General features: G+C 44.8%; 1 protein-coding gene across 1 annotated transcript in view; it reads left to right on the top strand.

Moving 5' to 3' along the window:
- LOC117443256 (thrombospondin type-1 domain-containing protein 7A-like) overlaps positions 1 to 16,047 on the top strand; it is a gene marked incomplete at its 3' end in the record, with an annotated part of 121,893 nt that overhangs the window by 92,366 nt on the left and 13,480 nt on the right. The window contains exons 6-8 of the mRNA XM_034079221.2: positions 1,754 to 1,957; positions 8,616 to 8,810; positions 14,275 to 14,515. Of these exons, the coding sequence (XP_033935112.1) occupies positions 1,754 to 1,957; positions 8,616 to 8,810; positions 14,275 to 14,515 (640 nt within the window). The remainder of the gene's footprint in view (positions 1 to 1,753; positions 1,958 to 8,615; positions 8,811 to 14,274; positions 14,516 to 16,047) is intronic.

Genomic DNA, 16,047 nt, shown 5'->3' with positions numbered 1-16,047 from the left:
TTAAGAGCTGCTCAGATACAAGCAGCCAGATACCACACGTTAGCACGTCAAGAGACTCAAGGAGGCGAGAGGGGTGATAACAACACATCAGATACACTGATGTCTCTCTGAAAGACAAGAGACAAGAGAACAGATGCACGATATGACCCCCCCCCCCTCTGGGTCATATGATCCTGACCTTGAGACGGAGAGGGAACGACCTCTGCATGGAGTCACCGTGTCATTAGAGGAGAAACAAACGTTATTCTTCAAACCCTGGATCAATGGAGCGTCGTGCAAAACGGAATGTTATCACGAGAGCTCACAGAGGCTCGGGGGGGGGGGGGGGGTCAAAGTAACTAAGTACATCTACTCAAGTACTGTAATACAATTGAGGTTTGTTCAATACTTGAGTGTTTAATGGCATGCTACTGTGTACTTCTACTCCACTACGTGTATTAATACCTTTAGTTACTTCTCAGATGAATGATGTGAAATATAACCAAGTGTTGAATCAGACTTTAGTTCCACCTGGAGTGAATCCACCAGCTACCCTGCAGCCTACAAAGTACTTCAGACTAGCTGCACCTTCACCAGCTACCCTGCAGCCTACAAAGTACTTCAGACTAGCTGCACCTTCACCAGCTACCCTGCAGTCTACAAAGTACTTCAGACTAGCTGCACCTCCACCAGCTACCCTGCAGCATACAAAGTACTTCAGACTAGCTGCACCTTCACCAGCTACCCTGCAGTCTACAAAGTACTTCAGACTAGCTGCACCTCCACCAGCTACCCTGCAGCCTACAAAGTACTTCAGACTAGCTGCACCTTCACCAGCTACCCTGCAGTCTACAAAGTACTTCAGACTAGCTGCACCTTCACCAGCTACCCTGCAGTCTACAAAGTACTTCAGACTAGCTGCACCTTCACCAGCTACCCTGCAGTCTACAAAGTACTTCAGACTAGCTGCACCTCCACCAGCTACCCTGCAGTCTACAAAGTACTTCAGACTAGCTGCACCTTCACCAGCTACCCTGCAGTCTACAAAGTACTTCAGACTAGCTGCACCTCCACCAGCTACCCTGCAGTCTACAAAGTACTTCAGACTTGCTGCACCTCCACCAGCTACCCTGCAGTCTACAAAGTACTTCAGACTAGCTGCACCTTCACCAGCTACCCTGCAGTCTACAAAGTACTTCAGACTAGCTGCACCTTCACCAGCTACCCTGCAGTCTACAAAGTACTTCAGACTAGCTGCACCTCCACCAGCTTTGAGAACACTTTCATGATCAATCATTATAAAACATATATATATATTATTCTGAAATGGACCAATCTGCACAACGACTACTTTCACTGTCTTTCACTATATTTAGATGAGAATACTTTCTACTTTCACTTGAGGAACATTTTGAATGAGGACTTTTACTTTAACAGAGTATTCCTGCACTCTGGTACACTACTCTTGAATCCAGTACAAGACCTGAGTACTTCTACTTTTACTAAAGTACAAACTCTGAGTACTTCTACTTTTACTAAAGTGCAAGCTCTGAGTACTTCTACTTTTACTCAAGTACAAGATCTGAGTACTTCTACTTTTACTAAAGTACAAGCTCTGAGTACTTCTACTTTTACTAAAGTACAAGCTCTGAGTACTTCTACTTTTACTAAAGTACAAGCTCTGAGTACTTCTACCACAAAGACACCAATAACTCCCGGAACACCAAGAAGACAGGAAAGATAACAACGGAACTTCTCTCTGTTGTCCCGACAGGCTTCAAGCTGAGGAAGAGGAGGGTCTCCAACGAGCCGACGGGGGGCACAGGTACCTGCGCCCACCTGGTGGAGGCGGTGCCCTGCGAGGAGCCCGGCTGCTACGATTGGCTGGTTCTGAGGCTGGAGGACTGCACCCCCGACAACGAGAGGGAGTGTGGGGCGGGAACTCAGATCCCACACGTGCAGTGTGTGAACAGCGACGGTGAGTGAGTGTGTGAGTGTGTGAGTGTGTGTGTGTGTGTGTGTGTGTGTGTGTGTGTGTGTGTGTGTGTGTGTGTGTGCATTTGTGTGTGCATTTGTGTGAGTGTTTGTGGTGTGTGTGTGTGTGTGTGTGTGTGTGTGTGTGTGTGTGTGTGTGTGTGTGTGTGTGTGTGTGTGTGTGTGTGTGTGTGTGTGTGTGTGTTGTGTGTGTGTGTGTGTGTGTGTGTGTGTGTGTGTGTGTGTGTGTGTGTGTGTGTGTGTGTGTGTGTGTGTGTGTGTGTGTGTGTGTGTGTGTGTGTGTGTGTGTGTGTGTGTGTGTGTGTGTGTGTGTGTGTGTGTGTGTGTGTGTGTGTGTGTGTGTGTAATTATGGATGTATTCCTGAACACAGTCTGTGCTAATGAGGGCTCAGGGGAGACAGAGGGGGGGGGGGGGGGGTTTCATCAGGTTATATATTATTCTCATAATTATATGAGAATAATATATAACTCTCTCAGAGTCCCATTCACAGCCGCCATGTTGTTTCTGTGATTACCATCTTCATCCTCTTCCTCCTCTTCATCCTCTTCCTCCTCTTCCTCCTCCCACACTGACTCTCTGCAGCTCATTATCCTAATTCTCTTTCAGCTGAAACATCAAAGGAAAGATAATCAGCAGGAGGACTCTCTCTCTACTTTAAAGAGTCCTCTCCTGCTGATGTTCAGGTGTATATCAGTATGTAGTGTCTCTACTTTAAAGAGTCCTCTCCTGCTGATGTTCAGGTGTATATCAGTATGTAGTGTCTCTACTTTAAAGAGTCCTCTCCTGCTGATGTTCAGGTGTATATCAGTAAGTAGTGTCTCTACTTTAAAGAGTCCTCTCCTGCTGATGTTCAGGTGTATATCAGTAAGTAGTGTCTCTACTTTAAAGAGTCCTCTCCTGCTCGTGTTCAGGTGTATATCAGTATGTAGTGTCTCTACTTTAAAGAGTCCTCTCCTGCTCGTGTTCAGGTGTATATCAGTATGTAGTGTCTCTACTTTAAAGAGTCCTCTCCTGCTGATGTTCAGGTGTATATCAGTAAGTAGTGTCTCTACTTTAAAGAGTCCTCTCCTGCTGATGTTCAGGTGTATATCAGTAAGTAGTGTCTCTACTTTAAAGAGTCCTCTCCTGCTGATGTTCAGGTGTATATCAGTAAGTAGTGTCTCTACTTTAAAGAGTCCTCTCCTGCTCGTGTTCAGGTGTATATCAGTATGTAGTGTCTCTACTTTAAAGAGTCCTCTCCTGCTCGTGTTCAGGTGTATATCAGTATGTAGTGTCTCTACTTTAAAGAGTCCTCTCCTCTGATGTTCAGGTGTATGTCAGTATGTAGTGTCTCTACTTTAAAGAGTCCTCTCCTGCTGATGTTCAGGTGTATATCAGTATGTAGTGTCTCTACTTTAAAGAGTGCTCTCCTGCTGATGTTCAGGTGTATATCAGTATGTAGTGTCTCTACTTTAAAGAGTCCTCTCCTGCTGATGTTCAGGTGTATATCAGTATGTAGTTTCTCTACTTTAAAGAGTCCTCTCCTGCTGATGTTCAGGTGTATATCAGTATGTAGTGTCTCTACTTTAAAGAGTCCTCTCCTGCTGATGTTCAGGTGTATATCAGTATGTAGTGTCTCTACTTTAAAGAGTCCTCTCCTGCTGATGTTCAGGTGCATATCAGTATGTAGTGTCTCTACTTTAAAGAGTCCTCTCCTGCTGATGTTCAGGTGTATATCAGTATGTAGTTTCTCTACTTTAAAGAGTCCTCTCCTGCTGATGTTCAGGTGTATATCAGTATGTAGTGTCTCTACTTTAAAGAGTCCTCTCCTGCTGATGTTCAGGTGTATATCAGTATGTAGTGTCTCTACTTTAAAGAGTCCTCTCCTGCTGATGTTCAGGTGTATATTAGTATGTAGTGTCTCTACTTTAAAGAGTCCTCTCCTGCTGATATTCAGGTGTAGATCAGTATGTAGTGTCTCTACTTTAAAGAGTCCTCTCCTGCTGATGTTCAGGTGTATATCAGTATGTAGTGTCTCTACTTTAAAGAGTCCTCTCCTGCTGATGTTCAGGTGTATATCAGTATGTAGTGTCTCTACTTTAAAGAGTCCCCACAGTCTGGATTGACTCCTCCTTTCTCCCACATTACCTCCGTCTGAAATGCTCAGCATTGCAAAGAGGAAACCTCTGCTGCAGTTAGACTCCTCTGAAGTGTCTGAGATGTTCAGCATCCTCTGAAGTGTGCAGCGCTGAAAAGAAAAAGGTCTCTTTGATGTTTCGTAAAGCTTGCCGAGCTGAGGGCGAACTCGTATCTCTCCACCTGCTCAGATCGGAGCTTCCAGAGACACTTTGAGTCTGTGCAGACGGAGATAAGGATGCTGCTTTCTCTGAGGATCTTCTACTCACCAAAAAGTGAAGCATCCTATCCCTGGAAACGGCAGGAAGTAAACGTTTTCCTCGGATGCGTCCTACGTGCTTGGTAGTCGTGTTAAAATAAGATAAGATGGAACTTTATTTATCTCTTGGGGAAATGCAGGCGTTTAAAGAAGCAACGGGGTCAGAGTTCAAGACGGGACAGATTTGAATAACACATTTAAATAATGATACAAAATGTTTTAAATGAAGCGATAAAGCGATAAAGTGATAAAGTGATGAAGCGATGAAGCGATAAAGCGATGAAGCGATGAACCGATGAAGCGATGAAGCGATAAAGCGATAAAGCGATAAAGCGATAAAGCGATGAAGCGATAAAGCGATGAAGCGATAAAGCGATGAAGCGATAAAGCGATACAGCGATGAAGCGATAAAGCGATAAAGCGATAAAGCGATGAAGCGATAAAGCGATACAGCGATGAAGCGATAAAGCGATAAAGCGATAAAGCGATAAAGCGATGAAGCGATGAAGCGATAAAGCGATACAGCGATGAAGCGATAAAGCGATAAAGCGATAAAGCGATACAGCGATACAGCGATAAAGCGATAAAGCGATAAAGCGATAAAGCGATACAGCGATAAAGCGATAAAGCGATGAAGCGATGAACCGATGAAGCGATGAAGCGATAAGCGATGAAGCGATAAAGCGATGAAGCGATGAAGCGATGAAGCGATAAAGCGATGAAGCGATAAAGCGATGAAGCGATGAAGCGATGAAGCGATGAAGCGATGAAGCGATGAAGCGATGAAGCGATAAAGCGATAAAGCGATAAAGCGATGAAGCGATGAACCGATGAAGCGATGAAGCGATGAAGCGATGAAGCGATAAAGCGATAAAGCGATAAAGCGATAAAGCGATAAAGCGATAAAGCGATAAAGCGATAAAGCGATAAAGCGATGAAGCGATGAAGCGATGAAGCGATAAAACGATAAAGCCATGAAGCGATAAACGATGAAGCGATAAGCGATAAAGCGATGAAGCGATGAAGCGATAAAACGATAAAGCCATGAAGCGATAAAACGATAAAACGATGAAGCGATAAGCGATAAAGCGATGAAGCGATGAAGCGATAAAGCGATGAAGCGATGAAGCGATGAAGCGATAAAACGATGAAGCGATGAAGCGATCAAGCGATAAAGCGATAAAGCGATAAAGCGATAAAGCGATGAAGCGATAAAGTGAAGGAATGCTGACCTCCATCCTAAATGACAACCAGGGTCATTTGAACTCCCTTTTGTAGGGCCTAATTACTTCCTGTTGGTGGTTTAATAACTTCCTGTTGGAGGTTTAATTACTTCCTGTTGGAGGTTTAATAACTTCCTGTTGGAGGGTCTGGGTAGCTTAAACCACACATTCGAGGTGTTAGCTGACTAGCTATCGTTCGCGGGACCACATCCTTACAGACTGCTCAATAAACCCAATGAAATAAACGGTGGCTTCTTGTGGAAGAAGGTAAAGCGGTACTTTTATTGAATCAAAATGTAAATTGTATAGGTCTGTGTTTACCAATCAAATGGCACAAACCATCTTGACTACAAAGCTGAAGTGGGCTGAGTCACTTCAGCTTGTAGTGGAGATGCCTTTATGTTCAGTGTGAATGCAACCAAGTGTAGATATAGAGAGACACAGATTGAGACACACGTATATATAGTCAGCAGCCCCCCCCCCTCTCTCGAACTGGGTGTCTGATTGCTTATTGGTTGAATCCAGTTCTCTTAACTTATCGATAACTGGAGTCCTCTAACAAAAGACATCCTGGCAGCCATCAGTTTTATAAAGACACTTTACACAAAGACTTTGAGTCTGAGGAAAGGGAGATAAGGATGCTGCTTCCTCTGAAGCGCTGCGAGGCTACAAGGCCTTTTCAAATGGCTCTGAAACTCTTCTCTTTACCAAAAAGTGAAACATTTGTAGTCGATGTATGTCTGGAAGGCAGGTAGCCATCTTGACCCACTTCAGCTTTGTCGTCAATATGTTGACCATCGAGCCTTTTTGCTATATTCAGTGTGAATGCAACCAAGCGTAGAGAAAGACACACGTATGCATAGTCATCAGCCCCCCCCCCCCCCATTTAACTGGGTGTCTGATTGCTTATTGGTTGAATCCAGTTATCTTTCTTTATCGAGAGTCATCTCATGGATTCCTCTAACAAAAGACATCCTGGCAGCCATCAGTTTTAAAAAGACACTTTAATGCCCCCCCCCCAGCACCATGTGGCCTCCCTCAGAGTTCCTCCTGACTCGTATTGATCTCGTGTTGTGTCCTTCTGATGGGAATGGATCTGTTTCCCCGGGGTCTCCGTGGTGTCACTGGTTCTCTCCACTCTTCACAAAGACATTTTCACAGATATGCTGGGCCGAGGACAGCCTGCAGATCCGATCAATACCGTCAACAAATCCCATGAAAACACTCAAATATAAACCCGTGTTTATTCTAAGACCCTTTGCCTTCAGTCCTGTTGGACGTAATGGTCCTTCAACTCATGCTTAACCTTAAAAACTGAGCCTCTAGCGTTATAAAGATTTAACAACAGCAATGATAGCTCTGATTTGCACTGCGATAAGAACGCACAATTAAATCTAGCTTTTAAATATGAACTCGCCTTTACATTCCCAAACATCCTCTCACAACATGTCGGATTCACTTAACTCTGATTGGGTGGATTTAAGTATTAATGTCAAGTTAAGTGATGTTAAGGATTACACATCGGGAGATGATGCATACGGTCGGGACCACTGCATGCGTTGCAGTGATTGAACATGCGGGAACAACGGGGACCAGAAAGATAACGTTAGCATCCCCTTTTCTACCGTTTAGATTCAGACTCAGGTGAAACATTACTGATTTATAATAACGAGAATCGGCTGACGATAACATTACAAACAGCTTCGTTGTGTTTAGCCCATAAAATAGACTATCTGGGTTTCTAGCTTATTTTTAATACCTTTTCATTATTTGTGAAAGCACAAATATTAAACTAAAAATGTTGAACACGATGGACACGACCCTCGTCTCTTGGCTCAACATTTCTTTATTGACTAATGCTTTTTAGTCTGCAGAATATTTCTGACAACTTAAATCTGCCGAAGTTCATTATTCAGAATGCTCAGTTGTCAAAACAGTGTTTTCCTTTTCCATCCTTTTCCATCCTGAATCAACCCTCACCTTTTATATCCGTTAAACAGATACAAATGTAAATCTTTTTTTTTTTGTATTGAGTCAGGCACAATGAGTTTACATTTATACAGTCAATATTTTTATTTATTTTTCCCCTTTCCCTCCCCCCGGTCCTAGCTAGTAAAATAAATAACTAACTAAATAAATAAGATAGATACCTGTATAGGTAAAAGTAAAGTAATATAGAAGATAATATTAAAAGAAAATGTATAGATAAGGGAATAAAGAATAGTAACAGTAATACTTGTACCCATATACTCATATGTATACCCACATGTACACATGCACATACATACACGTACCTACCTACATACATACATGTATACAAAGACAGAACAAATAAATAAAAATAAATAAATAAAAAATTAATAGAAAAAGAGACACAAGAAAAAGAAAAAAAAATGTAAATCTGTCGAGTGACTCCCACCTGGATATCTGTGTGTGGTCTACCTGCTTTAGACCATACAGTCAACCCGGAGAGTTCATGTCACACTCCAGATAAGGACCAGATGTTCACTGTTGACTCTTTAAGTGTTAATTTAACACTTAAACCTCCCTTTAAGTGTTACTTTAACACTGAGCCAGTGAACATATGGTCCTTATCTGGAGTGTTAAATGAACTCTCCGGATTGTACTGTGCAGAAACATTCATCTCTTTGCATTTTGAAAATGATTTATCTAATATATCATAATCCATGTACTTGTACACAGACTCTTCTTGCACTATTTCTATTTTATTTGTATTAACTTGCACATCTCAAAACATCCTCTTCACTATTTTATCTGATCTATATATATTCATGCTGCTCTGTGGAGGAGGACTTCAGACTCCATGTCCCCACTGTAGCTGCCACACGATGACAGAGACTTGAAATGTCTCACACCTTAAGTCTTCCTGCAGGGGACTTTGTGTTCAGCTTCCGGTCTGAATGAACCCTGACCTCTGTGGGTCTGCAGAGGCACGCAGATGGAATGTAAATCTGTGTGATGACCCGGCTGGATGTCTTTGTATCAAACAGCTACATGTCTAACACCTAACGTCTGGCTGCAGGGGAGTTTGTGGAGAGGCAGCTCTGCAGGGATGCCATCCTGCCGATGCCAGCGCTCTGTGAGGTGCCTTGCCCAAAGGACTGTGCCCTGAGCCCCTGGACCTCCTGGACCCTCTGCTCCAACACCTGCTCCGGGAAAAACACCGAGGGCAAACAGACCAGAGCCAGGTCCATCCTGGCTTACAACGCTGGAGAAGGTGAGACATCAGAACACCTTGTCCTGCAGAGGGGACACGCAGTAGGTCCTGCAGCTGGAGGACACAGCAGGTAGAGACAGATGTGCTGAGGGACATTAATGCAAGTTCATTATCCTGAGAATCGCTTTGGACGCAGCTTTTCTTTTCATTTCTATTTGTTCCGCTCACCACGTAATGATAGATCTGCTGCTCCACGGAAACCTGGTTTAAGCTTTTTCAATATATCTGCTTCCCTTTACATTCTCTCTCCTCTTTAGCGTCTCATGTTATTATTCAGCCACAGCAGAGTGGAGTCTGTTGAAGTATTGATGTCAAGTTAAGTGATTTATGTATAAATCACATGTTTAATAACTAGAGGATGTTGAAAGATGTTCTCGTTAGTTTGCCCAACAATATCTCCGTGCTTTTTAGAATAGAACGATGTGCACAACTTAATGTAAGGCGGGGTCCGTTTGAGAAACCGGCTGGAGATACACCTGTTATATTCCATGGAATGCTCTCAACGTCCGACAGCAATGAATATCTGAAGTGCTTTGAAGCCGTAGCTCTGTAAAAAGCTCGACCAATCATCTGCCTCGGCTAAAGTAACTGGACGGCCTACCTGCCTGTCAGCCTTCCATCGGGGCACACACTGATCTCTGCCCTCATTGGTCATGTGCGCGCTCGTGTGTGTTGGGGGAGGGGCTCTGTGAGGAAGGGGCAGATTTTTTACGGCAGTGTATTTTCAGATTCTAGCCACTCGAGCTGTTTCTCCAGAATGACCTTTAAGGGATAATAATTATTTACATAACATGTCTCTAGAAACACACCGTACCCGAAAAGGAGGGAGGAGAAAATAACCTGATACCTGATTTCTAAATAGAAATAGAAATAGATGGTCTGTCCTTCATATTTTCGTATCCTCAGCCAATCAGAACGTATCGTAGGGAAATAAGAGAAACACAAAAACGTACAAAATAATACAAAGTTCCCACTTGACGGTTAACGGAAAGAAACAAAACAACAACACCAAAACATCACATGAACAAGAAAGAGCTTTGTTCAATACTCGTTCCTGATTGGTCAATTTGGACATTCATCAGTTTGTTGTTTCCTAAAAGCCGACTATGTGCATTCATATCAATCCGCTGAAAGAAGTCCCGTCAATTTAACTAAATCAAAGCCCACTTGTTTTCCTCCATCAGAAAACACAGTGGAATACTTTTTTAATTGAAATGTTTATATTTGGATTTGGATCCACGATAGTTAAACTGTCCCGGGTGAGGAAAAGAAAAGAGAACACGAGAAAGAAGAGGTTAAGAGACAGAGCAGCAGACAGGAAGTGAACACCAGAATGGAAAAGAACATCTGTCATGCTCTTCACAAATCTAGAAGAAGTCTTTCTGATGGGTTACAGTAAGTCAATACGTCTTTATGTAACCTGCTTTATTTTCTGCGGGTTGAAGCGACTGGACCTGGCTCTATGACGCAGATGGCAGGAAGTCCAAATTGACCAATCAGAATGGACTTTCCACCCAAGCCGTGCATTAAGTGGTTTATGTGACTCTTATGGACCTTTCAATCAATTGTTCATTTGATTGGATATGAGCAAAGATACCCCGACCCAGCTCTCCACAAAGATCCGTATCTGACGGACGGATCTATAATAGATCATTTGTTAGCCCGAAGTGTCAATGAATGATTGTGTGTGTTCCTCCGCAGCGACGGCTAAGGTAGTGGCGTGGGTTACCGTGATGCAGGGTAAGAAAAGCTGCCGGAACACAGTGTTGATCACGTCGTTATGAAATCTCTCTTTTTAAAATCCCGTGGGTTTTGCCTTTGCTTCTGTTCAAGGTCCTTCCCGGCTGTCGCTGGTCAACCCAATCTTCGGTACATTCATATTTGATGTCCCTAGACGTGTTTCTGCTGATGTAGGACGTAGTCTCCATATGTTTCATCACTAGAGGGATGTAGGGCGTCTCTACCTTGATGCAATCTATTTCCCTGACAATGTGCTGGCCCAGCAAAACCCCCGTGCTTTGAGAATAGAAAGAAACCTCTGACACAGTAGTTATAGACGTGCTGGTGTTCCTGCATTAAGTGTGCTAACCCCCAGGTGAGTGGTGGCGTATGAATGCTTTATCATCATCATCATTAAACGATGAAGATGAAAAATCTGATGTTTCATCTTCATCGTTTAATGATGATGATGAAAAATCGGATTTTTCCAACAAAACTCTCTCCACGTCCTGCAGCTGGTTCATCCCGGTCTTCAGGTGTGATTCTCAACATGGCAACACTTTCCTGGCTTTTTAAATATCTACTAAAACCTGTCTGATATTTATTCAACCACACCAGAGTGGGTATGTTGAAGTATTGATGTCAAGTTAAAGGTGGGGTAAGTTTCAGAAACCGGCTCGAGATACACTTTTTGTTATATTCCATGGAATGCTCTTAACATCCCGATAGCAAATCCATAAACAAATGTCATCTGTAGAAGCCGTGGCGCTGTAAAAAGTACAACCGACTGGATGGCCTACCTGCCTGTCAGCCTTCCATCGGGGCACACACTTATCTCGTGCCCTCATTGGTCATGTGCGCGTTCGTGTGTGTTGGGGGAGGGGCTCTGTGAGGAAGTGGCAGATTTTCTCCGGTTGTGTATTTTCAAATTCTAGCGATCTCTAGCCGGTTTCTCAAACTTACCTACCCCACCTTTAAGGATTGTATAAAACACATGTTTAATAACTAGAGGGATGGACAGATGTAATCTCTTCTCGTTAGTTTGCATGCCCAACAATACCCCGTGCCTTTTAGAATAGTCTCTTCTAGAAATAGACTTCCTGAAGCTTGAAGTGTTTCCCCCCCAAGGTGAGTGTGAGATGTCTAAAAGGTGCCAATCATCACACCGTGAGGACTGACTACACCTCGTTAAAACTGCACATACGGTTAAGCATCTGGTTTGGCAGAACATCAGCGTTTATCTTTCAGCGTTCGAGCGTTAAAGCTTTGGCACATCCTCACCGCCGTGAGCTTTTCTGGTTCAGCTCCGGTTTCCCTTTTCAGCTCCCGCTCTGTTCACACCGCCCACTGGCGCCCCAGAGCTGCCCTTGCTGCGTCATTACGTCACCGTTTACATCGCTGATTTGCTCCCCAACGGCAGCCATTACGGCGCTCACAACAACAACAACAACAGCGTCGGGTCGATGATCGTGTTGCTTTTAATCACACGAAGCCAGAATAAATTGAATAACGACTTCTCCAACCTTATACTTTGCTCCAGAGTGCCGTGGTTCATTGTTTATTCATGTGTTTCTGCAGCATTTACCGACCGCTGCAGAGCTGCTCTTCCACGGGAGTTTATTCTCCCGTTAGCTCCCGTTAGCTCCCGGTTAGCTCCCGGTAGCTCACACTGCAGCGGCCGCTCTAAAGTATTCACTGTCCGACTCACACAAGCAGCTGATGCATATCCCCAGCTCCCCTTAGCCTAAGTGAATGTGTGTCAGTCTGAATTGACACTGTTTGGTATCACAACGCTGTTATGAAAGTTTCTCTGGTATCAAACGGGTGATGTTACCATAGCAACCGAAGCTAAACTGACTACTTGCATCCGATAGCTGCAATAATACAAAACAACACGTCTGCCTCTCTCCACAATGATCGATAACAGCGAACGGATGGTCAAAGTAAGGCACAAATAAACAGAATCACACGAAGCCTGGTTAGTGCTGCCTGACTTTATAAAGTGTGTTTATAGGCACTACTGCTTGTAGGCAGGCAGACAGTCGACCCATGGGAGGTGGGTTTAGTTTCCTGCACGCCTCGGCGTGAGAGAGACGTAAGCGACGTCGCCTCTTAGATCCAAAGCTCTTGCCTCTGGACCGACAATTTTTTGGAGCTGGAAGTGAAGCGGATTCCGGAGCTAAGAGCCGGCGCCGCTCCGGTGTGAACAGGAAAACCCGGCGCTTTTCAGGCTCTAGCTCCGAGCCGGAGCTGAAGAGGCGCCGGTGTGAAAGGGGCATGTGTGTAACGTGGGTGGAGCCTCAGACAGAGGAAGGCACCGCCGTGAGTTCCTGACGGTTCATTTTTATTTTTGTATTATTTATTCTACTATTTCAATATCAGACAATTTATACATCCGACAAATAAACAAAATGAGTAGAAGCAAAAGACGTGTTGATGCCATGTCAGTGGCGTGCTCTGAGAGCAGCAAAGGTCAGCACACAGAGGGTTAATGGAGGAAGCGCTCTGCAAAGGTCGACATCTTTCTCCATTAAAACCATGACGGTTCATTTCTTCTCGCTTACTCTTTTTTTAAACTTGCTGTAAACGTCATTTTGAACCTTCGCTCCTATCCGTGGTGTCGTTTCACTTCCTAGAGTTAACTGGAAATGATGTACTCAGAAAGTTACATCACGCTGCAATGTGTGAGGACAAGGAACGTGAAAACACACGTAAACAGTGAATAAGTACGTGTTAGCAGAATACGATACGCAGAGTCAGATATACAGAGTACATGAGAAGGAACCGTAGTAGAGCAGCAGCACGTACCCTCGAGCGCAAAGCCGTCCAGTGGTTATCAATGAACCCTGAGATCACCAGGTCATCTGCATCTGTTCCTGTTGAGTTTCATTCGTAGTAATTGACTTTCATCAATGAACTCCTCACTTAGCGAGCGCCGCATAATGGAGTGTCTCGGTTAATGAGCTCCTGCCTGATGAATGGCCGCCGGCTGAAATCCAATAATATCTTTGTATCAGCGACCCTGTGAAGGTCAGACAGACTCAGACGCGCCTTCTTCGTCTCTGGGAGACTGTCCGGTGTTTCTGAGGCGCTGACGGCTGACTCTGGCCTCGGGGGGGTTGATGGCTGACTCTGGCCTCGGGGGGGTTGATGGCTGCTGCAAATGACCAGGTCTGGTGGTGAAGGTGAAGGGGACACATGGTGTTCACACCTGGGGCCACATCTGTAACTATACCCCCCTCCTGCCGGGTCAGATCATCTGTCAAGCCTCCAACAAAGAGGCGCTCCATGCTGCCGCACGACTATTTGTTTTCCAACGCCTCGAGAGACGATTGCAGCTCAGAGCTCATGTGTCGGTTCCATGGCAGAATGGGAATGCTAGCCCACCTGTGATAACTCCTTGCATGCCGCAGGTTGGCACACATTTGAGTCAATTCATAATAACACTACAAAGCTTCACCACGAGTATCCTTTGAATGAGGCTCAGGGTGCTTTATACACCGAATAATATAATAACGATGAAAACGGGGATTAATGGAGAATCTGCTCCACATTAACACATGACGTTAGCTTAGCACGTGACTACACTGTGAACTTCATCTATTTATCTTATCTCTTATCTCTTCGATATTATCTGTACAGTACACCTCCAAGCGCCCCATAGATTCTCCCACAACTGATTCGTGCCATATTTCTCCGTCAGAGCGACGGCTAAGTCTTTGACGCCAATGTGTCTTTTCCCCAGGAGGCGTCCAGTGCCCGAGCATCAGCGCCCTGCAGGAGGCGAGGGGCTGTAACGATCACCCGTGCACGGTGTACCACTGGCAGACGGGCGCCTGGGGGCAGTGCATCGAGGACGCCTCCATCCCCGCCTCCAACGCGTCCGGCGGCCGAACGCGGGGCGACGACGCCTCCTGCTCCGTGGGGATGCAAACACGCAAAGTCATCTGCGTCCGAGTCAACGTGGGACAGGTGCCTCCCAAAAAGTAAGAGTCTCCATGCCGTCGTCTCAAACATGACGTTAGGAAGAGATGGCTAAAGTACACACATCCTTTACTCAAGTAGTACAGATACTCGTGTTTAACAATACTCTGGTCAAAGTAGAAGTACTGACTAAACTTCTTTACTCAAGTGAAAGTAAAGAAGTGACTGCAGAGGCGAAGAAGAAGGTGCTACCTGATTTCAAGACGCTGCTACGTAGAAGTACCGGTTCTGGTTCTGAACCAGTATATATAAATGTTTAACCCTTATGCAGATGTCAGAATAATCCTCGTTAGCGCGGTCAAATCTCCGCAGCATGACTTCATACTTATTCCTAGCCCTCCCCCGACAGCTCCTCGGGTGGGGACATCATTAGCTTCAGTGCTAATGCTCCCTTTAGTCACAGACCCTTTGTGCTGGTGCTGGCTGTTCGCCCGCCGAGTCGGTTTGTTCTGGTGGAGGTGTGAGCTGATGAGCCGTTTGCCCCCTGGAGGCATCTGCTGGGAACACGAATTACCTATTTATGTATTCAACAGAACGGCAGCATTATTCTAGCAGTGCAGCGCAGACGCCCCCCCCCCCCAGCGCCCGTGCTGCGTATGGAAATGTTTCTCACTGTTTACCCCTAACCCCAGTGGAACACGCTGAGTGAGGCCAGCAGCCGTAGGACTCACTTCCACATCGACGCAGCACAGAAACAGCCCCAGACCGTTCTCCTGCATTAGCAGAACAACCCAAAGAGAATCCGTGCGAGGTTATTACTCAGCCGCGTGGTTCAGGTGTAATGAAACGGTGTACAGTGTGTGCACCGTGCCTCTCTGTTTGCTGAAGAGCTTCCTCTCCTCACACACATGTCATTGGTCTGCCGTGGGAGGTCGGAGCAAAGCTCATCTCCCGGGTGGCTCCACAGGAGGAAAGGCTTTCCTAAAGGGAAGGAATTCATGATTTGAGGCTTCAGTTTCGGCCATGCAGGAAAACCACTGCTGACTTTTACCAATCAAGGCATTTTGTGAAAGTAATCATTTGTAGAGAGAAGCAATCAATCAGACCATTCTGGATATAAAATATTTGGGCTTTTTTGGTTGAAATGGAAAAGCATTTGACTGTAATGTGAATGATTGTGTCATAGTGTGGGACTACTGGGTCAAGTGTTGTTTTCTACTACTAATTGTAATCTATATTAACGTCACAGGCTTTGGTTATCCGTCCGTCAGCTCCGTTATTTCCCGTCCTACTTTTTATGTTCATTAATTAAAAAAACTACACAAATTAAAAATCCAAAAGAGATTTGTTATTTCTTTGTTTTGGACAGTAGCAGTAATTCATATTGCCACTAGGGGCAGCGTAACGTTTAGTGGGGGGGGTTAGGTAATGTTATGTCATAGATCTTATTTTGCCCGTGTTTTTATGAGGATAGTCTCGACTCAAAGTCTTTGGTTCCTTTCGAATGCAATGAGCTGCAAGTAAAGAGCTGACACAACAACAAGACCTCTCTCAGGTTCAATCAGAAAACACGAGGTTAAAGACGTGATGTTAG

This window comes from Pseudochaenichthys georgianus, unplaced genomic scaffold (assembly GCF_902827115.2).
Source record: "Pseudochaenichthys georgianus unplaced genomic scaffold, fPseGeo1.2 scaffold_568_arrow_ctg1, whole genome shotgun sequence".
NCBI classification, from domain to species: Eukaryota; Metazoa; Chordata; class Actinopteri; order Perciformes; family Channichthyidae; genus Pseudochaenichthys; species Pseudochaenichthys georgianus.
This window is presented reverse-complemented; position numbering and strand designations above follow the sequence as displayed.